At 35.6% G+C, this 23,407-nt stretch overlaps 1 protein-coding gene across 15 annotated transcripts in view; it reads left to right on the forward strand.

Moving 5' to 3' along the window:
- The window catches only part of Zasp52 (Z band alternatively spliced PDZ-motif protein 52), a 526,437-nt gene that overhangs the window by 245,166 nt on the left and 257,864 nt on the right, over window positions 1-23,407 (forward strand). For all 15 annotated transcript variants that reach the window (XR_010950925.1, XM_067773276.1, XM_067773268.1 and 12 more), the window contains 2 exons: window positions 4,250-4,401; window positions 4,464-4,626. Coding sequence is in view for 14 of the 15 variants with exons in the window: in XM_067773276.1 (XP_067629377.1) it covers window positions 4,250-4,401; window positions 4,464-4,626 (315 nt within the window). In the remaining variant the exon portion in view is untranslated. The remainder of the gene's footprint in view (window positions 1-4,249; window positions 4,402-4,463; window positions 4,627-23,407) is intronic.

Here is a 23,407-nt window from a genome sequence, read left to right on the forward strand (position 1 = left end):
TTTATACCATATGCAAGGAACGTTAAAGGGATAAGATTTTGATACAAACTTCTCAACATTTCACCAGCCTGTAACATGTATGCGGCGGCGTTTGTAACAATAAAAAAGGCTGTCTACCCCGTCGCATTAATATTTGTTGTGGAGTATTTGGAAGTATTTCCCTATATTTTTCAATACGGAGCGGGTCTTTTATAAATATTTTTTAAACAAAGAAATCAATTTGTTCACATTTGGAAAATATTGCCGGATATCCTGGGCGACACGATTTATACTATATGCAAGGCACGTTAAAGATATAAGATTTTGATACAAACTTCTCAACATTTCACCAGCCTTTAACATGTATGCGGCGGCGTTTGTAACCAGCAATAAGACTTTCTCGCCATTGTCACCGTTTTACCACACATCCTTTAAAAAATGTATTTCGCAAAGTTTTATTAATGCAAGCATGATATTAGCGAAGATTAAAATAATATGCAATATGCAAGATATGCAGAAATAAATATGCGGATTTGAAATTCCCAACAACATACATTTTTCCCATTGGAACCATACCTTCATTAAAATATGCAATTCCATAACTAGAAGACAAAAGTGAATATCAGATATATGGAGGAGAATAAAATAAGCAGCTGTTTAGACTTTAAGAGAAATATGCGCAGAAGGGTGACCGAGAGTATGAAAGCAGCGCAAGCTAAGGAATGATGTTGGATTTTAACACGATATTAGTAAACCACAAGAGTATTTTAATTGCCACAGTAGAGTTGTAAGTAAAGAACATTTTGCCATACTGAATATTTGAGTTATTTATTCGACAGTTCAGCGATTCGATCGATAACCGAAGGTGCATAATAATTAGGAATTTCCCAGAATTCGTTACAATATGAAAAGATGTACAATATAATGTCGAAAATTGCATTTACTTTTAGAAAAATTAGTTTTCTAAATTCATCACTAAGTTATAATTTTTTTTTAAAGTCAATTTGGAATGAAAAAAAAGAAATCTGTGAACGCTCCGAACTTTATCTTCCGTACAATATCGATTGCTAATGCTGGTCGGAAAGCAAATTAAAAGACCATAAAGATACCAATAAATTTGGACACCTAAAACCACTGCTAAAACTTAGTTTTTTGCATGTAAAATATATTTTAATTATTCCAATATTTGTTGAATATCAAACAAAGGAAAACATTTATTTATGGCTTTCGATTGACATCTATAATCATAGGCAAAACTTTACTCTGTTGCACTTGATTGACACTTTTTCGCAACACCCTTTTATAGAAAAGGAGTTTAAAATACTAAGTGATTTAACTTTCTTGTCAACTTTAAGGGCAGTCAGTTGGATAGTTAGTTGTAAGGTTTTTCGTTAAGAGGTTTTGTAAAGGCAACGACGATAAAGCACACCTTTTCTGAGAGGGGTTTGGGATGATTTAAAATAACATATAAAATACAAATGTTTATACAAATAAAAGTATATATAACAAGTAAGGAAGGTTAAGTTCGGGTGTAACCGAACATTACATACTCAGTTGAGAGCTATGGTGACAACATAAGGGAAAATAACCATGTAGGAAAATGAACCGAGGGAAACCCTGGAATGTGTTTGTATGACAGGTGTATCAAATGAAAGGCATTAAAGAGTATTTTATGAGGGAGTGGGCCATAGTTCTATAGGTGGACGCTATTTAGGGATATCGCCATAAAGGTGGATCAGGGTTGAATCTAGAATTTGTTTGTACGATATGGGTATCAAATGAAAGGTGCTAATGAGTATTTTAAAAGGGAGTAATCCTTAGTTCCATAGGTGGACGCCGTTTCGAGATATCGCTATAAAGGTGGACGAGGGGTGACCCTAGAATTTGTTTGTACGATATGGGTATCAAATTAAAGGTATTAATGAGGGTTTTAAAAGGGAGTGGTGGTAGTTGTATAGGTGGTCGCCTTTTCGAGATATCGCCATAAAGGTGGACCAGGGGTGAGTCTAGAATGCGTTTGTACAATATGGGTATCAAACGAAAGGTGTTAATGAGTATTTTAAAAGGGAGTGGGCCTTAGTTCTATAGGTGGACGCCGTTTCGAAATATCGCCATAATGGTGAACCAGGGGTGACTCTAGAATGTGTTTGTACGATATGGGTATCAAATTAAAGGTATTAATGAGGGTTTTAAAAGGGAGTGGTGGTAGTTGTATAGGTGGTCGCCTTTTCGAGATATCGCCATAAAGGTGGACCAGGGGTGACTCTAGACTTTGTTTGTACGATATGGCTATCAAATGAAAGGTGCTAATGAGTATTTTTAAAAGGGAGTGGGCCTTCGTTCTACAGGTGGTCGCCTTTTCGAGATATCGCCATAAAGGTGGAGCAAGGGTGACTCTAGAATATGGTTGTACGATATGGGTATCAAATGAAAGGTGTTAACGATTATTTTAAAAGGGCGTGGGGCTTATTTCTATAGGTGGACGCCTTTTCGAGATATCGCCATAAAGGTGGGCCAGGGGTGACTCTAGAATGTGTTTGTACGATATTGGTATCAAATTAAAGGTATTAATTAGAGTTTTAAAAGGGAGTGGTGGTACATAGTTGTATATGTGAAGTCGTTTTCCAGATATCGACCAAAATGTGGACCAGGGTGACCCAGAACATCATCTGTTGGATACCGCTAATTTATTTATATATGTAATACCTGCCAAGATTTCAAGGGTGTTTTATTTCGCCCTGCAGAACTTTTTCATTTTCTTCTACTTAATATGGTAGGTGTCACAACCATTTTACAAAGTTTTTTCTAAAGTTATATTTCGCGTCAATAAACCAATCCAATTACCATGTTTCATCCCTTTTTTCGTATTTGGTATAGAATTATGGCATTTTTTTCATTTTTCGTAATTTTCGATATCGAAAAAGTGGGCGTTGTCATAGTCGGATTTCGTTCATTTTTTATACCAATATAAAGTGAGTTCAGATAAGTACGTGAACTAAGTTCAGTAAAGATATGTCGATTTTTGCTCAAGTTATCGTGTTAACGGCCATGCGGAAGGACAGACGGACGTCTGTGTATAAAAACTGGGCGTGGCTTCAACCGATTTCGTCCATTTTCACAGAAAACAGTTAACGTCATAAAATATATGCCTCTACCAAATTGCAAAAGGATTGTTCGACTTATGGCATTAAAAGTATCCTAGACAAACTAAATGAAAAAGGGCGGAGCCACGCCCATTTTGAAATTTTCTTTGTTTTTTGTATTTTGTTGCACCATATCATTACTAGAGTTGAAAGTTGACATAATTTACTTATATACAGTAAAGATATTAAATTTTTTGTTAAAATTTTTTCGGTTTTTCGAAATTTTCGATATCGAAAGGTGGACGTGGTTGTAGTCCGATATCGTTCATTTTAAATAGCGATCTGAGATGAGTGCTCAGGAACCTACATACCAAATTTCATAAAGATATCTCAAAATTTACTCAAGTTAACGTGTTAACGGACGGACGGACGGACTGACGGACATGGCTCAATCAAATTTTTTTTCGATCCTGATGATTTTGATATAAGGAAGTCTATATCTATCTCGATTCCTTTATACCTGTACAACCAACCGTTATCCAATCAAACTTAATATCAGGGATGCACCTTAACGTTAAGCTAATCGTTTATCAAAAAATGTCCACCGTTTCCGTTGAAACACTTCGAAATATTATCGATAAAGAAATTATCAAGATAAATTGTATCTCGTTTTTAACCGAAACGAAAAGCTTTCGTTAACGTTAAAAACGTTAACGAAAACGTGATACTTTATGTTTGAATTGTGCTGGCAATGCTATAGCCATGGTGAAGCCATAAGGTGGCAACAACGAGCGCACATACACACACAAACTCTATGTAATTTGTTTGTGTAATTCGTTGGTCGTAATGTCAAAAATACTCTGAGAAATGTTCGTACTGTCAAAATTCATGAGAAAAGTTGCAATCAGCTTGGATAATGCTTTCACCTTTAATGACTCCGCCATCAATCAGCTTTGCCAGCATAGTTTGAAATTAATAATCAACATAAACGATTTGATTTCGTTTTGATATGGCAGAAAACGAAACGAAATCATTTCGTTTATTAACGTTGATTATCGTAACGAAATGATATCGTTTCGTTGGTTAAGCATGCCTGCTTAATATACTCTGTGAGCTCTGCTCAACTGAGTATAAAAATACAACTAAAATTTTAGTTTATCTAAAACTCGTACCCATGTTTGTTGCAGGTCAATGGCGGTAGCTTGGCAGAAAAGGCTGGTCTCATTCCGGGCGATGCTTTAATCAGAATCAATGATGTTGACGTATATAATTTGCGCCACAAAGACGCGCAAGACATTGTTGTGCGTTCTGGAAACAACTTTGTTTTGACCATTCAAAGGTAATTAATTTTATTTAATAAACATAAAGAATATAATCAAATGCAGCTATTAAATCTTATAGGGGTGGTTCGACTTGGCGCCCGCACATAACACCAACTGGAAATGTACCACAACCTCAGCATATTTCTCCATATTTGCAAACAGTGACGAAAACTTCTCTAGCTCATAAACAACAAGACTCACAACACATTGGCTGTGGATACAACAATGCCGCTCGTCCATACGTAAGTGATAAATTATAGTAAGTAGATGCGCATGTGCTGTTGTATAAATATTTCATAATTTATATTTTTGCCCATTACTTCATTCGGCTACTCTGATTCTCACATTTATGACAAAGTAGTACTATATGTAAGTATGTTTTAAGAAGTATTAGAATGTTTGTAAAGTACAGGGATTCACACAACATGGGATTTGTACGATCTTCATATTGCTAGCGTCACAACATAGAATTAAATTGAATAAAATGATTTACATACGAAAGGGTTGACACCTATGCAGTACTTGATGGTAGTACCGGGGCGTAAATGGTAATCAGACGGTAGGAGGTTAGTGCGGTTAAAGTCCCACACTGACTTTGAGCTTCCGATGGTTCCGCCTCGTAAAAAAAAGAAAGAAAAAAAAAACACTTGTGCAGTGGCGTACTTATCAATACCACCTGGGACCCGTGCCAAATTGTTTTGATGAGACCCTAACAAAAAAAATCGTCAGGTTATACTCAGTTTAATTTTAATAAACTCACTCAATTACACGTTGTGTATCTTCTACTAATGGCGAGTTTTCTATTTCGTCTGTAAAAGTGGGTCGAAAACTGAGGATTCCTCTGGCAAATTATTCAGATATGTTTTTGTATGTACATATCTGAACAAGTTCTAGAAATTTGTTTAAAAGACCAGTATTATTTAAACTGTTAAAGTGGAAAGCTGCAAAACACGGGAATTTGATACAATTTTATTCATTGGAATGAAACGCGATTTGAGTTGGTTTATAATGATGTTCAAATATGTCCACTTTGAACAAACTTTCCGGATCTTGGAGACGCTCATCTTCGCAAAGCTCATCAAAATACCGTTTTACCATACTCTGGCGAGTTTTAGAAAATTCAGGGATGATGGACCATTTTTATGCTAAACTATTCGCTTCCATTTTGAAATTTTCATGTTCATGTCGATACCTTTCCAATTCTTCTAGACACATTTTCAAACATTTTAAGGCATTTGAAAGATCGATGGCTTTAGACTAAAGTGCTTTAGAGGCTGCATCGATAGTAAGTAGGATCGTACAATGGAAGACCAGTACCATAACAAAATTGTTGTTTTCGATTTTCGTTTTGAGTGAAGCAGCTTCCGTTCTTTCGTCTGATTTGCATTTTAACAGAGTGTTTTCGTCAGCACTTTTTGGACTTCAACAAACCAAACTTTTAAAGCAAAAGCAACATCTTAACGTCCTGATCATCTAGTAGGGTTTATTTTTTAATGTTATTGAAGTTAAACACTCGCGTTTTTATACGATATAAAACTTGATAAAATATCCTACCTTTTGAAATTATGCCCCTATGTATTATGGTCTTTAGTTGTCTCACTTTTGATTTTAAGCAGAACTTATAAAAATATACTTTTCAAATAAAATAAAATACTTAGGTAAAATGTCAAAAAAAAAAATTGTTGAGCTCGCTACCTCTTGGCCCGGGCCCCTTTGGGTCGGGGGCCCGTGGCATTTTGACAGCCCTGCCACCCTATTCTACGCCACTACACTTAGGCATATATGAAGAGGCATATACATATGTATCTCCAAAAGGCCGTGTGCCTTGTTATTAAAGATACTTTTATGTAGTCCACTTGGATATTATTAAGGTAACTACCCAAAATTTTAGAAAAAAGTTTTTTCAATTAGGAGAATTTTTCTAAGCTCGGCAGTGTTTGTGAAGCACTCCGAGTGTATTTTTGACATGAAAAGCTCTCAGGGAAAACTCATCCGTTTTGCAGATGCTGTGCGGAGTCGGCATATAAGTAGGTCCCGTCCCGCCAGTTTGTAGGAAAAATTAAAAGGAGCACGACGCAATTGGACGCTCAGCCTAAAATCTCTTCGGAGGCTATCGCGCCTTACTGTATTATCGCGTGGAATTCACCTCACTTTAAACACACTTAACAATACAAACATTCATTCATTGACCCAGATAACGACCATGAGTTCATTCGCGTTTGCCAAGTCACCTCATGTATTAATGCGTCATACCAAACTGGTCAAGCAGGAATCATATTGGCAATATGTAGGTCAATATAATGATATGCTGACAAAGCATTCCTCACTATTGAGTCATGAACCTTTAGTATGTAAATATTGATGTAAGTATGTATATATGTATAGGCTAAGAGCTTTTGTATAAATAGTAATCAATTTCGTCAATAACGAGGATCAGAAATTGTTATCCAAGCGTTCGACACACAATCACTTTTTAACGTTCTTTACATGGCCATCCTGGCAGTCTAGATCAAAATCAGCAAAACTGCTAAAGATCTAGCTGATCAGAGGAACCTGTCGTAAAGCAGGATTAGCCTTCTTCACATGGCGATGCTGTCAGCCTGATCTTCAATTAGCTGAAAATTTGCTCATAAGCAAAATCGCTAGATCTTGCTGAACAGAGATCCTGCCATCACTACAAACAGTACGCTAACTGCCAAGAATTTTAAAGGCAGGACTAAAGGTCCTGCCAAACTAAAGATAAAAACAAGTAAGGAAGGCTAAGTTCGGGTGTAACCAAACATTACATACTCAGTTGAGAGCTATGGAGACAAAATAAGGGGAAATCACATCGTAGTAAAATGAACCTAGGGTAACCGTGGAATGTGTTTGTATGACCTGTGTATCAAATGGAAGGTATTTAAGAGTATTTTAAGAGGGAGTGGGCCATAGTTCTATAGATGGACGCCATTTACGGATATCGCCATTACGGTGCACCAGGGCTGACTCTAGAATTTGTTTGTACGATATGGGTATCAAATGAAAGTGTTAATGAGTATTTTAAAAGGGAGTGGGTCTAAGTTCTATAGGTGGACGCCTTTTCTAGATATCGTCATAAAGGTGGACCAGGGGTGACTCTAGAAATTGTTTGTACGATATGGTTATCAAATGAAAAGTGTTAATGAGTATTTTAAAAGAGAGTGGGCCTTAGTTCTATAGGTGGACGCCTTTTCGGGATATCGCAATAAACGTGGACCAGGGGTGACTCTAGAATGCATTTGTACAATACGGGTATCAAATGAAAGGTGTTAATGAGTATTTTAAAAGGGCGTGGGCCTTAGTTCTATAGGTGGACGCCTTTTCGAGATATTGCCATAAAGGTGGACCAGGGGTGACTCTAGTATGCTTTTGTACAATATGGGTATCAAACGAAAGGTGTTAATTAGAATTTAAAAGGCAATGGGCCTTAGTTCTATGGGTGGACGCCTTTTCGGAATATCAACATAAACGTGGACCATGGGTGACTCTAGAATGCGTTTGTACAATATGGATATCAAATGAAAATTGTTAATGAGTATTTTAAAAGGGAGTGGCAAATAGTTCTATAGGTGGACGCCTTTTGGAGATATCGCCATAAAGGTGGACCAGGCGTGACTCTAGAATTAATTGTACGATATGGGTATCAAATGAAAAGTGTTAATGAGTATTTTAAAACGGAGTGGGCCTTAGTTTTATGGGTGGACGCCTTTTCGAGATATCGCCATAAAGGTGGACCAGGGCTGACTCTAGAATTTGTTTGTACGATATGGGTATCAAGTGAAAGGTGTTAATAAGTATTTTAGACGGGAATTGGCCTTAGTTCTATAGGTGGACGCCTTTTCGAGATATCACAATAAAGGTGGACCAGGGGTGACCCTAGAATTTGTTTGTACGATATGTGTATCAAACGAAAGGTGATAATGAGTATCGTAAAAGGGAGTGGGCCTTAGTTCTATAGGTGGACGCCTTTTCGAGATATTGCTATTAAGGTGGACCAGGGGGGACTCTAGAATGCTTTTGTACAATATGGGTATCAAACGAAAGGTGTTAATTAGTGTTTTAAAAGGGAATGGGCCTTAGTTCTATGGGTGGACGCCTTTTCGGGATATCAACATAAACCTGGACCATGGGTGACTCTAGAATGCGTTTGTACAATATGGATATCAAATGAAAATTGTTAATGAGTATTTTAAAAGAGAGTGGGAAATAGTTCTATAGGTGGACGTCTTTTCGAGATATCGCCATAAAGGTGGACCAGGCGTGACTGTAGAATTTTTTTGTACGATATGGGTATCAAATGAAAGGTGTTAATGAGTATTTTAAAAGGGGGTGGGCCTTAAATCTATAAGTGGACGCCTTTTCGAGACATCACCGTAAACGTGGACCAGGGGTGACTCTAGAATTTGTTTGTACGATATGGGTATCAAATGAAAGGTGTTAATAAGTATTTTAGAAGGGAGTGGGCCTTAGTTCTATAGGTGGACGACTTTTCGAGATATCGTCATAAAGGTGGACCAGGGCTGACTCTAGAATTTGTTTGTACGATATGGGTATCAAATGAAAGGTGTTGATAAGTATTTTAGAAGGGAGTGGGCCTTAATTGTATAGGTGGACGCCTTTTCGAGATATCGCCATAAAGGTGGACCAGGCGTGACTCTCTCTTTTTTTGTACGATATGTGTATCAAATGAAAGGTGTTAATGAGTATTTTAAAAGGGAGTGGGCCTGAAATCTATAAGTGGACGCTTTTTCTAGATATCGCCATAAACGTGGACCAGGGGTGATTCTATAATGTGCTTGTACGATATGGGTATCAAATTAAAGGTATTAGTGAGGGTTTTAAAAGGCAGTGGTGGTAGTTGTATATGTGAAGGCGTTTTCGAGATATCGACCAAAATGTGGAGCAGGGTGACCCAGAACATCATCTGTCGTGTACCGCTAATTTATTTATATATGTAATACCACGAACAGTTATCCTTCCAAGATTCCAAGGGCTTTTGATTTCGCCCTGCAAAACATTTTCATTTTCGTAAACTGTATGTTTTTAGCTACCTTTTTATATGTAAATATGTTGAACTTTAGCTGGCTCGAGGTCAATAAAACTACGTTGAATAAAACCACAGGTTATTTGACTAATTTATTCCAATATATTTCGGTTATTCCGCGATAACCGTTCTCAAGGATCTGTGTATAAATGTGATATAAACAATTTTCTTAATACCAAAAACAAAGTCAAAACATAAACAATATTTGTATATACATACATTGCACGTCTTTATAACTTGACGCGGAGCTTAACACTGTCTATTTGATCGTTAGTAAATGACGTAACAAGTGAGCAACGCCATCGGTATCCGTTTTGTAGTTTAGCCGAATGTCTGGTGGTGTGTTATTATATTATATATAATTATATGTAACATTTCTAGTGTAAATCGTTTGTTGTAGTGTTGTTCTTGTTGTAATATTGTTACTTTTTCGAAGTTGGAGGAGTGGCCGCTACTTGCACAGTGTGCCATAAGTGCAGTTTTTTGTGTATTTGAATAATGGCACTGTTTAACGTCGCATTTGTGTTGTGCTAGTCTGGTTTTTAACTTTGATTTCGTTGTGCCAATATACATACTTTTGCAAGGTTCTTGGTTATTGCCGTTACATGGAATTTTATAAATTACATTACTTTTTTCTAGTTGAGGTTTTTTTGACTTACTTTTGTTGAACATGGTTTTCAGAGTGTTGGTAGGCTTATGGGCTATTCTTACTTTTTCTTTATCATAACAATCTGACTTCGTAAGTCGTTCTGATAAATGAGGTACATAAGTGACGGATTTGAAAATTTGTTTAAGGGTTTCACGGTCTTGTTGATTTTTTGTAAATGTAAAGTTAACGGCAAAGAAAATTAAACAACATTCTGATCGGCAATAAGGATGACTGACCAAATAAAAGCATAAGCGAGGTGGAATAAGGATGGCTGACCAAATAAAAGCATAAGCGAAGTGGAATAAGGAAATCCTGATCAACAGCAAAAATCCACAGTAAACAACATTCAGACTGGCAGCAAGGAGTTATAAATGTTTAAGTATAATTAAAATTTTTTAGAATCAATTGAGCGGCCTCAGGGACGCTAAACTATGAGCAAAAACTTCGTTTTTGCTTAGGAATTTTTTAAATATGGTAGGATGAAAAAAAATTTTTTTTTTCCAAAAGTTTGATGTCAGTCTTGAAAATGGCACAAACTAAACCTAAAAATAGAGAAAAAGATTGAAGCCCAATGTGGCGTAGAAAAAAAATAATAACATAAAATTTAATTTTAAACAATACTTTGTAAAATAAATCCAAGGAAAAACTTTTTTTAAGAAAATCAAAAATAGAAACAAATTTTATACAATAGCTTCTATAATGTTAATTAAATAAGGAAAAACAATTCAGCAAAATGGCATAAAAATTAATTTTTAAAATATTTTGTAAGTTGAAAAAAAACTAGATTTCTAAAATTTAAAGGAAAAGGTTAATTATTTTGTAAAATTAATTAACAAAAGAAAATAATAGTGTACTTAACTATTAATTTGAAACAATTAGAAAATTTTTTTAAGGAAAATTTTTAAATATCTAAATTAGAAATGAAAAAGCTCTAAAATAAAACAAAAATTACAATTTTACAAATAAATTTTTAAAATATCTATTAATTAAATAAGGTAAATTTGTTAAAAATTAATGAAGGTCAAGAGTAAAATGGAATGTTTGAATAAAGATTAAAATTAAAGCTTAAATTAGCAAATTTTTTTTCCCAAGGAATCACCAATAAATTTTTATTTTCCCTTCAATTTTCTCTTTCAATCGAAATGTTTTGGTGGACAAAAATAGCCCAAGGCATTATGATAGCCATAGCTGGCTACGAAGTAGGTAAGGAAAGTTCTGAAGCATCAGAAAATAAAATGGTTAAATACGAACCACCAGCCGAGGTAGACACAAAAAACACCACAAACATTCCAGATGTTGGGCTAGGCGCAATGATTTGCGTGGTCGGGCTATTATTCATTACAATAGCCACTATAATCAGAAAATACCTGAAATTTAAGTATAGGCAATTGAATAACATGCAACAGCGCGTCTAAAAATTTATTTTTTTCTATACCCAAATTTCCAAACTCAAAGCTGAGGAAGAGCAATAAACAATTCAAGTAAATCTCAAATAGTAAATCTAAAAATGTCACAATCGATAGTAAAGGCAACCCTGCCTACAGCGAACAGCAAATCAAAAATTTGCATGATTCCGTTGAATGCTCCTGACAAATATGGTCACGAAGCAATAGGAAATTCTAGGACAGTGGAAATAGGCAAAAACGAAGCAAAAAAAATAATAATAATAATACTAAAAAACCAGCCAATAAGAACAAAAGAAAAATGAAGAAAAAGTCACAAAGAGAACCTATAAAAATATATGTGAAGCGCTATATAAAATTGCAACAAAAGACTAGTCGCGCTCATTTTCATCTTAGGATAGAGAAATGTTACCGTAGAAAAATTTTCTAGCAACCTGATTGTTGAAATAAGCAGGCAATCTAGGACTTGAAAATAAGGAAAAACACAGTTGTCCTGAGGGACAAATTGGTGAAAAATTAATTGAATATTTACTGCAGTAGGCGTATTTATAAAATAATAATTGGTACCCAAGTTCTCTAAGATCAATCAATTGCACTCACCAAAGAGGTTGTGCATGTGACAAATCCCGGCTAGGAATAAAAATAATTCTTCATAAAAAGTCATGACGATTCTATCTTGGTGGCCGCCGCAGAAATCGCATGACGCAAAAGACCAAAAATATATTGCTGGAAAATATAAAAAAAAAAGAGATACACAAATTTTTGCATCCACTGTACCTCCCGCCTACCCATTAGCCGAACCAGGCATGCTTAACCAACGAACCGATATCATTTCGTTACGATAATTAACGTTAATAAACGAAACAAAGTCATTTCGTTTCGTTTATTAACGTTAAGAACGTCAAATTAACGAAATGATTTCGTTTCGTTTTCTGCCATATCAAAACGAAATCAAATCGTTTATGTTGACTATTAATTTCAAACTATGCTGGCAAAGCTGATTGATGGCGGAGTCATTAAAGGTGAAAGCATTAGCCAAGCTGATTGCAACTTTTCTCATGAATTTTGACAATACGAACATTTCTCAGAGTATTTTTGACATTACCACCAACGAATTACACAAACAAATTACATGGAGTTTGTGTGTGTATGTGCGCTCGTTGTTACCACCTTACGGCTTCACCATGGCTATAGCATTGCCAGTACAATTCAAACATAAAGTATCACGTTTTTGTTAGCGTTTTTAACGTTAACGAAAGCTTTTCGTTTCGGTTAAAAACGAGATACAATTTATCTTGATAATTTCTTTATCGATAATATTTCGAAGTGTTTCAACGGAAACGGTGGAAATTTTTTGATAAACGATTAGCTTAACGTTAAGGTGCATCCCTGAGCCGAACTAATACTACTAATATAAACTACCTTGCTCTTCCGTCACAATCAGCTACAGATTTTTGTTATACACTAAATTCAATAAAACCCTAACAAAATAAAATAACAACGAAAATCGTTATTTAATAGAAATAATTAAAGTTAGAAATAGAAATAATTAAAGAAATAGATATAAGTATGAGGTGCTTCAGTCAGGAAACCTAGCTTTTATAGAGGTCATAATTTTAGGAAAAATTTTTTTACTTTAGCCACAGGTAGAATAGGAAATACTAATAGGAAAACATCTTTTATTCTAAATAGAATAGAATATAGTAATAATAAAAAAAAGATTTTTACTTCAAACCCCATACAGAATAGAAAATAATAATAGGAAATATTTTTACTTTGACCTACACATATAATCCACAAGAATAGGTTTGAAAAATAAAAAACAGAAACAACCATACTATAAACATTCCAATTTACTCGTCAATAAAAATGTAAACCAAAAAAAAAAACAAACTATACAAATATAAAGTCATGTTGGCATCAAGTTACGGTTACTTCATAATAATTTGTAAACACGTGCCGATTTTCAAGAGAGTCGACGCTTTATAATGCATAATACACTTAAAATTCTGATATGTAAAAACAAATGTCAATAACACTTGATGCAAAACATTATTCAAAATCGTAAGCACTCAACCATAGAAAATTAGCACAAAGAAAAATGTACAAAACAAAACAAAAACACCAAAATAAAGTGATTTCAGATAAGTACGTGAACTGAGTTTAGTAAAGATATATCGATTTTTGCTCAAGTTATCGTGTTAACGGCCGAGTGGAAGGACAGACGGTCGACTGTGTATAAAAACTGGGCGTGGCTTCAACCGATTTCGCCCTTTTTCACAGAAAACAGTTATCGTCCTAGAATCTAAACCTCTACCAAGTTTCACAAGGATTGGTAATGTTTTGTTCGACATATGGCATTAAAAGTATCCTAGACAAATTAAATGAAAAAGGACGGAGCCACGCCCATTTTGAAAATTTCTTATATTTTTGTATTTTGTTGCACCATATCAATACTGGAGTTGAATGTTGATATAATTTACTTATATACTGTAAAGATATTAGGGGGACTCATGATAGCATATAAACTTATAAGGTGTAAAATTATATCCATTTACACACGCGGTTATATGAACGCACCTAGTAATACTCTTGATAAACTTGATTGTTTTTCAGCTGTATTATTTCCAAAAAAATTTTTTTGATTGTTATACAAATTAAAAAATACCAAGATTAAGTGAAAAATGAAAACTAAAACGCCTTTACTTGCTGATGTTGGAGATTTTTGCTGAAAATGCCGTCTGTAATGTCTGCAAGGTTGCATTCCTTTGAGTTTACCGCGTTTACACAATGAAATGTGCGCGTAAATTTATACAAATTGTGTAAATGATTTTTCATACAAAATTTGACAGCTCCTGCGTAAACTAGATAAATTTATACGTTTACACACTTTATAAGGCATTTATACGGTTACATGAGTCCCCCTATTAACTTTTCTTTTAAAATTTGACTTAAAAAAAATTTTTTTTTAAAATTGGGCGTGATTTTGCTAATTTTTATTAAGCATACATATAGTAATAAGAGCAACGTTCCTGCTAAATTTCATCATGATATCTTCAACGACTGCCAAATTACAGCTCGTAAAACTTCTAAATTACCTTCTTTTAAAAGTGGGCGGTGCCACGCCCATTGTCCAAAATCTTACTAATTTTCTATTCTGCGTCATAAGTTCAACTCACCTACCAAGTTTCATCGCTTTATCCGTATTTGGTAATGAATTATCGCACAATATATGTGAAGCGCTATATAAAATTGCAACAAAAGACAAGTCGCGCTCATTTTCATCTTAGGATAGAAAAATGTTACCGTAGAAAAATTTTCAAGCAACCTGATTGTTGAAATAAGCAGGCAATCTAGGACTTGAAAATAAGGAAAAACACAGTTGTCCTGAGGGGAAAAAAAGTAATTGAAAAATTAATTGAATATTTACTGCAGTAGGCGAATTTATAAAATAATAATTGGTACCCAAGTTCTCTAAGATCAATCAATTGCACTCACCAAAGAGGTTGTGCATGTGACAAATCCCGGCTAAGAATAAAAATAATTTTTCATAAAAAGTCATGACGATTCTATCTTGGTGGCCGCCGCAGAAATCGCATGACGCAAAATACCAAAAATATATTGCTGGAAAATACAAAAAAAAAAAAAAACGAGATCCAAAAATTTTTGCATCCACTGTACCTCCCGCCTACCCATTAGCCGAACTAATACTACTAATATAAACTACCTTGCTTTTCCGTCAACCACAGCTCCAAAATTCTTGCACAATCAGCTACAGATTTTTGTTATACACTAAATTCAATAAAACCCTAACAAAATAAAATAACAACGAAAATCGTTATTTAATAGAAATAATTAAAATTAGAAATAGAAATAATTAAAGAAATAGATATAAGTATGAAGGGCTTCAGTCAGGAAACCTAGCTTTTATAGAGGTCATAATTTTAGGAAAAATATTTTTACTTTAGCCACAGGTAGAATAGGAAATACTAATAGGAAAACATCTTTTATTCTAAATAGAATAGAATATAGTAATAATAAAAAAAAGATTTTTACTTCAAACCCCATACAGAATAGAAAATAATAATAGGAAATATTTTTACTTTGACCTACACATATAATCCACAAGAATAGGTTTTAAAACAGTATAGTACATTTGCAAGTAACCCCAATGGGTTTGAAAAATAAAAAACAAAAACAACCACACTATAAACATTCCAATTTACACTATAAACATACAATTTTAAAAATGTAAACCAAAAAAAAAAACAAACTATACAAATACAAAGTCATGTTGGCATCAAGTTACGGTTACTTCATAATAATTTGTAATCACATGCCGATTTTTAAGAGATTCGACGCTCTTAACGACTGGCTGTGCATAATACACTTAAAATTCTGATATGTAAAAGCAAATGTCAATAACACTTGATGCAAAACATTATTCAAAATCGTGAGCACTCAACCATAGAAAATTAGCACAAAGAAAAATGTACAAACATAAAGTAATGTCAGCAAAAATTACTCATAGTAAATACACAAAAAAAAAAATAGCAAAAGTCAGCATATTATGAAAAAAGCGAAAATCAGCATTACGGGCACTGTATGGAAAGCAAATGCAAACGAATACAAACAAAAAGCACATAAAACTCATAATATCAAGTTACCATTATGACATAAATTACAACTAAATTCAAAAAATTTTTTTTTTATATGGTAACACCAAGCAAGTTGACTGGGTCATTCAACGTAAAATAAAACAGCACGGCACACTAATCACAGTGACATTAGAGTCACCGTCTATAATTAAACATAAAATTATATACGCTCACTTAAAAGGCCGATGGTGTAGTATCGCGTGGAATTCACCTCACTTCAAACACGCTTAACGCTACAAACATTCGTTCATTGACCCAGATAACTACCATGAGTTCATTCGCGTTTGCCAAGTCGCCTAATGTATTAATGCGTCATACCAAACTGCTCAAGCAGGAATCATATTGACAATATGTAGGTCAATATAATAATTTGCTGACAAAGCATTCCTCACTATTGAGTCGTGCACCTATTAATGTAAGTATGTATATATGTATAGGCTAAGAACTTTTGTATAAATAGTAATCAATTTCGTCAATAAAGAGGATCAGAAATTGCTATCGAAGCGTTCGACACACAATCATTTTTGAACGTTCTTTACATTACACTTATTTGTTTATTTTTATGTATCCAGCAAAAACAGTATCTAACGTTCGACAATGTTTATGTGGGCTTTTTATGACTAGTGAAATCTCGAATCGATAAAATTGTTTGACAACTTCACTAATAATCGAGTCGAGAATGATTAGAGAGCTATAGCGAGCTAAACTCACATTAGCAACTCATTAAAGAAATACAGTGGCCCATAATCATAGTCGCTGACTAAAACAAAGTCTTGCCTAAATTAAAAATGGCATTTAAAATTTTCGTCTGCCATAGACATATTAAACACAGTTTTCAGCTAAAATAAGCATGGACTGGGTAAAAAAGCCATTGATTAGCGCTTTGAAGAAATTTCAGAAGTTTTAAAAGTTCACCCTGTTCCTTACAACAATATTACTTGAAAAATAGTAATTATTTACTTGTCAAGAACTGTTAAAACACCACAGAAATTGTCAAAGGAATACCTGACGACGCGTTTTGAATCATAAACGGGTGGCGGGCAATTATCATTCAATATTATTAAAAAGTTGTACGCAAACGTTTTGTAAAAAGTTGCTGTTTTTTATCATCCGTCAACTTAAAATTGAGAGCTCAATATATTGTTTAATGGAATAACCGTACCTGGGGACCGAGCTTTGTTCGGCAATTCTCGAGTATGCCACATAACATACTTTGTTCTACATGTCATCATTAATCAAACTCTACTTTTTTATATGTACACTAGCAGACCCGGCAGACGTTGTTGCCCTAAATTTGGCCTATATGCATACATTTTAAAAATCTTTTTTCGTCTAGCTCTGCCTTACCCCTCTACACTTTCTCCTAATCTTTTTGTTCACTCCTCCCTCCGTCTTTTTGCTTCATCTTCATCTTCGTCTCATTGTATCTCTTTCTCAGTCTCCTTCTCTCTTTTCTCTTCTCTCAAATTTTTCTCCTTCTTCTTCATCTCTTATTGGCAGTTCCAGTCGCATTCCGAGTCTCAGTCCCAGTCCCACTACGAGTCCCAGTCCCAGTCCCAGTCCTAGTCCTAATCCCAGTCCCAGTCCGTCTCTGTTATACTTCCCGGAAAAAAGCATCGTAAATACTAATATAGGCAAGTTTATATACGATATTTCAGGCAAATCGAACAGGACGTATGTAAATAGGTACATGTGGGTATTAATAATTCTTGTCTTTATTTCGGCTTCGCATGCATATTTGTCAGTTTTGCCAGGTTGATGCGACTAAATCGAATATCACAATGAACTTTAGAGCTCTCAGCAACAGCTTTCATTTGATATCCATAATACACACATTCCAGGGGTATCCGGGTCCATGTTTTGCCCTATATCTCGAGACCCTAGTCACTCAGCTGTGTAAAACTTACTCTGTACTACAGCATACATCAACAGCTTCAATTTGATTCCCATAATATAAAAACACATTCTAGGTGTATCCGGGCCCATGTTTTGGCCTATATCTCGAGACCGTAGTCACCCAGCATTGTAAAACTTACTCTGTACTACAGCATACATCACCAGCTTCAATTTGATACCCATAATGTAAAAACACATTCTAGGTGTATCCGGGTCCACGTTTTGGGCTATATCTCGAGATCCTAGCCTCCCAGTTGTATGAAAATAGTCCTGTACTATAGCACTCATCAACAGCTTTCATTTGATATCCATATTGTATAAACACATTCTAGGGGTACCCGGGTCCACGTTTTGGGCTATATCTCGAGACCCTAGCCTCCCAGTTGTATGAAAGTTATCCTGTATTATAGCACTCATCAACAGCTTTCATTTGATATCCATACTGTATAAACACATTCTAGGGGTACCCGGGTCCACGTTTTGGCTTATATCTCGAGACCCTAGCCTCCCAGTTGTATGAAAGTTATCCTGTATTATAGCACTCATCAACAGCTTTCATGTGATATCCATATTGTATAAACACATTCTAGGGGTACCCGGGTCCACGTTTTGATCTCAAGACCCTAGACATGTAGCGCAAAAAAAGGTAGACGTTGGCCGATTGTCAGACCTACCCAATATGCTCACAAAATTTCATGAGAATCGGTTCAGCCGCTTCGGAGGAGTTCAGCCTCTAAAACCGTGACAGAAGAATTTTATATATTAGATATATTATATATTTTTACTTACCAATATTTGATTTTCTTAAAACTAGATTTCAAAAACATATCAAACTCTAACCGCAAAATGAATTGGAATGAAAAATGTGAAATGGGTAATTCCAGCCTATAGCATAAGGGATTGTTATGATAATTAGTGAAATCGAGAACTAAGTTATTTAGGTCGGGTATCTTTATGCGCAGAATTATTAATTTCAAAATTTTTTTTAGTTATACACTTTGAAAGTCTCACATTTTTATTACATTCCAAAAACGTGTAAATTTCACGAATGACAACTATCAGTTATGACAACTATCAGTTAGTTTAATTAAATGTCAACTTACTCCCTAAGCGCCATCTGTTGGTAAGTAGTTAAATGGTTAGATGTCGTTTTCAAATTGAACATATGACTAGTGTTCAACGGGAGCAAATTACCATGGTGAGATATCTTTTTGCTATGGTGAGAAATCTTTCTATTAGTAATCTGTGAGAAATTGCTACTATTCATTTCATATTTGCCAAAAATATGCATTTAAATATGTTTTGCTAGAATTTGCTACGGTGCCTTGATATTGCATTTCACTTTTATTAGCGTGTGTGAAATTAAGAAAATTAAGTCGAATCATGTGTAAGATTTTTTTAAGAAGATTTTTAACTTTAATGTTCTCCTTTAAAGCTTTAATAGAATATGAGTAAGTGGAGTACTATTTCGTCTAACTATCCCAACCCTAAATGGCAACCCTACTCAAAAATTTCCCTGTTGTAATGCGGAGTGAAATACCTTTCGTTTGCTACCCATATCGGCATATCTCATGCAATTTTTTTTAATTTCGAATAGGTGGCAACCCTAAATAGCAACACTACTCAAAAGTATCCCTATTGTAATGCGGAGTGAAATACCCTTCGTTTGATACCCATATCGGCATATCTCATGCAATTTCTGTTCATTTCGAATAGGTGGCAACCCTAAATGGCAACCCTACTCAAAAGTGTCCCTACTGTAATGCAGAGTGGAATACCCTTCGTTTGATACTCATATCGGCATATTTCATGCAATTTTTGTTAATTTCGAATAGGTGGCAACCCTATTCAAAAATGTTCTTGTTGTAATGCGCAGTGAAATACCTTTCGTTTGATATCTACATCGGCATATCTCATGCAATTTTTTTTTAATTTCGAATAGGTGGCAACCCTAAATGGCAACCCTTCTCAAAAATGTCCCTATTGTAATGCGGAGTGAAATACCTTTCATTTGATACCCATACCGGCATATCTCATGCATTTTTTTGTTTTTAATTTGGAATAGGTGACAACCCTAAATGGCAACTCTTCTCAAAAATACCCCTATTGTAATACGGAGTGAAATACCTTTCGTTTGATACCCATATCGGTATATCTCATGCAATTTTTTTTTTCGAATAGGTGGCAACCTTTTGAAACATTCTGAGTGGCAACACCTAGGTAGAAAGTCTTAGAAGGTGATACATTATCTCTGTGGCAAATTTCATTTAAATCGGTTGAGCCGTTCCCGAGACCGTTCGGCTATACAAACATACAAATATACGAATATACAAATATACAAATATAAAAGAATTGCTCGTTTAAATTTATAAGATATACATACATATGTACTTATTTAAAGAAAATTGTCTTTATTTCGTTCTTAAAAAATTATTTAAATTCTGCAACATAACTGAAAATGTAGTTAAAAGTGAAGAAAGCAACAAGGCATCATGTCACAGAAGTGATATCCGCAAAATGCTACCCTCAGCCTTATAAATTAAGGCACAAAACCAATTTAAATTCAGTTTTTTGAGCTGTTTTAAAATTTACGTGCTTGTTTAAGGTGTCCATCGTGGACACCATGAGAATTGTTATTCTGTGCACACACACGCCGCTTTTACACACACTTACGTTTTTCTTTAGTTCAATAAATGTTTGTTTAAATTTTTTAAAAATTTAATGGTTTTCTTTAAATCCTTGTGGTTACACGTTTTAGTTCTTAGTTTCTAGTTGCTTCTTTTTACTTCGATGTTAGTTTCTATTAACTTAGACTTCTCAATTTAGTTCGCGTGTGTAATTTGCCGGTTCTATCTCAACTGTGAAAATGTACCCACGCTGCGTTGCCATTTTTCGATATTGCTGAATACAATTGCCACTGCTGAGTGCAATTGGCATTGCTGTTCAGCAACAGCTGACAGGGATGCCACTTGCACGCAGGGGTGTGTTTTTGCGTTAAGGCGGGTAACGGAGTGCGGTTATACCACCCTTCCTTAGAAAAAGAAGAATCTGACAAGTTGATCAGATTTGTCATATTCTTCTTGTTCCTATGACTTTTAAATTGTTTTGGTTGAAAGAATGTATGATATTAGGGTGTTCCTCCCCTTTTTTCTCATTCGTTCAGTCAGAATAATTTTTTCGTTTTACATATTGTAACGAAATTGCTGCAAATCCTCTTATTTGCAATCCTCTGCTAAGTTCGTATCGCTAAACTGTTGAATAAATAACTCCAATATTGAATAATGGAAAAATGGCCTTTATTAAAGTACTTCACAATAACTCTTATACTTTGCTACGCGCTGGCTTAATAACCAAACTGATTGATAACTCAAATTAAACTCTACTATTGGCCGCCAGATCGCGTGCTTAATCAATAACTGATTGATTGCTCAACTCAAACTGAATTACTTCTTACTCGCCTGCCCCGCTTTTATAGTTTACGCTGCATACTTCTTCCATTTCCAGAACTTACCAACTATATTCGTGTGTGTATAGTTCTCATATAGTTTCTACTTGTTTACAAATGTCTACTTTTTAGCGCTTCTTAGATGTACATATGTGAGTTTGTAGTTTACAGTCTCCCGCACACACATAAGCGTATAAGTAAATTCATCTGTGTGTGACATCTCATCTCTCGCTGCCTTGTATGTAAATGTTGCTCGTCGGAATGTGTACATATGTGTAGACGCAATTATTGATTCGTTTATGTAGATACATAATGATTGAATTATTGATGTGAATTCACGTCACTGCTTAGAATCGGCCTGGAAATGGCAGCACTCCTTAGTTTTGCTAATATTCGTAACACTGCCCTCCACCTAAGTCTGATCGTCCCGATCAGACAAATCTCCCAATCTAAACGCCGCTAGCATCTCCAAATGTACCACCCTTCTAATCCGTGGTTTCCCAGTGGTTTGTATGCGGTAGATGGTATCACTGATCTTCTTCACAACTTTGTACGGGCCTTCCCAACTGCACCGAAATTGGGCTGGAACACCTTTCCGCCGGTGAGGGTTGTTTAACAGTACCAAATCTCCATTCCGGAAACCTTCCGAATTATTTTCCCTGTCGTACCTGTGTTCCATCTTACTACTCATTATTATGGATCGTTCTCTCGCACTCTGTTGCTCGGCCAATGAAGAACTACTTCGCAGAGCTTGCGCTGGACGGATTTGCTTTGCATAATCAGTATCGTTCCGACGCTTCACAACAGTAGTGTGCCTTGGCTTGAAACCACCCTTGCATTCTTTCTTCGTTTTAGTACGTCCATTAGGGCTTTTCAATGCCAGTGTTTCTCTCACAGGTACCTCCGGTTTTGATTTGTTTGGCCCATTTGTTCCATCAACCTTTACCTTTGAATTTCGTGGCCTTCGTCGAGTCTTCTCCACCAGTACCCGATTACTGCTGAACCCTTTTTCCAAACTAAAGTTAAGTGGCATATCGTGGTTCTCATAACGCATCACCCTTCTCTGCATATCGATCTTGATGTCATGGTCAACCAAGAAATCCACTCCCAATATAACTTCATCAACAATCTCCGCCACAACAAATTTGTGTAGAACCATGACCTTCCCAATCAATACTTCACATATCACTTCTCCCTGAACTTGGTTATACTCGCCAGTGACCGTACGCAACTTTGCTCCAGGTAACGGTTTTACTCTCCTGTTGACCAAGTCAGATCGGATCAGGGAATGAGATGCGCCCGTATCTACAGTCAGTATTCGTTCGTTGCCATCCACATTCCCTCTGACGGTAAGACTGCTCGATTTTCTACCAATTTGCGACACAGATATCACAGGGCATTCAATAGCTGGATCTAGCTCTCTACCTCTTACTCGCTCTTGCTCATCTCCTCCAGCTTTGCGTTTACGCCCACCCACATTGTTGGAACTATTAAGGCCAAGATCGCAATGACGTGCAATGTGACGGGACTTCCCGCATTTGAAGCATTTGATAACTTTTTCACTCCGCTTTTGCGATCCTTTCAGCGTCTGCAATATTGCGTCTACCCACTCTGGCCTTTCTACTTCCACACGGCGTGCTTTGAAAACTGGCTTACACAGAAGCGACGCTGTTTCCTGAATCAGGGCTTGTGACACCGTTTCAGCAAATGTCAGTTTTGGGTTTGCGTATGTAACTGGCTTCGTTTCCACGTCTCGTATGCCATTTATAAAACTCTGGATTTTTACCCCCTCGGTGTATTCCACGGGTGCGTCCGCATTTGCGAGATGAGCCAACCTTTCAACATCTGAAGCAAACTCTTGCAATGTCTCATTTGCTTTTTGGTAGCGGTTTTGCAACTCAATTTGGAAT

The sequence above is a fragment of the Eurosta solidaginis genome, chromosome 3, assembly GCF_040869045.1.
Source record: "Eurosta solidaginis isolate ZX-2024a chromosome 3, ASM4086904v1, whole genome shotgun sequence".
Lineage (NCBI taxonomy): Eukaryota > Metazoa > Arthropoda > Insecta > Diptera > Tephritidae > Eurosta > Eurosta solidaginis.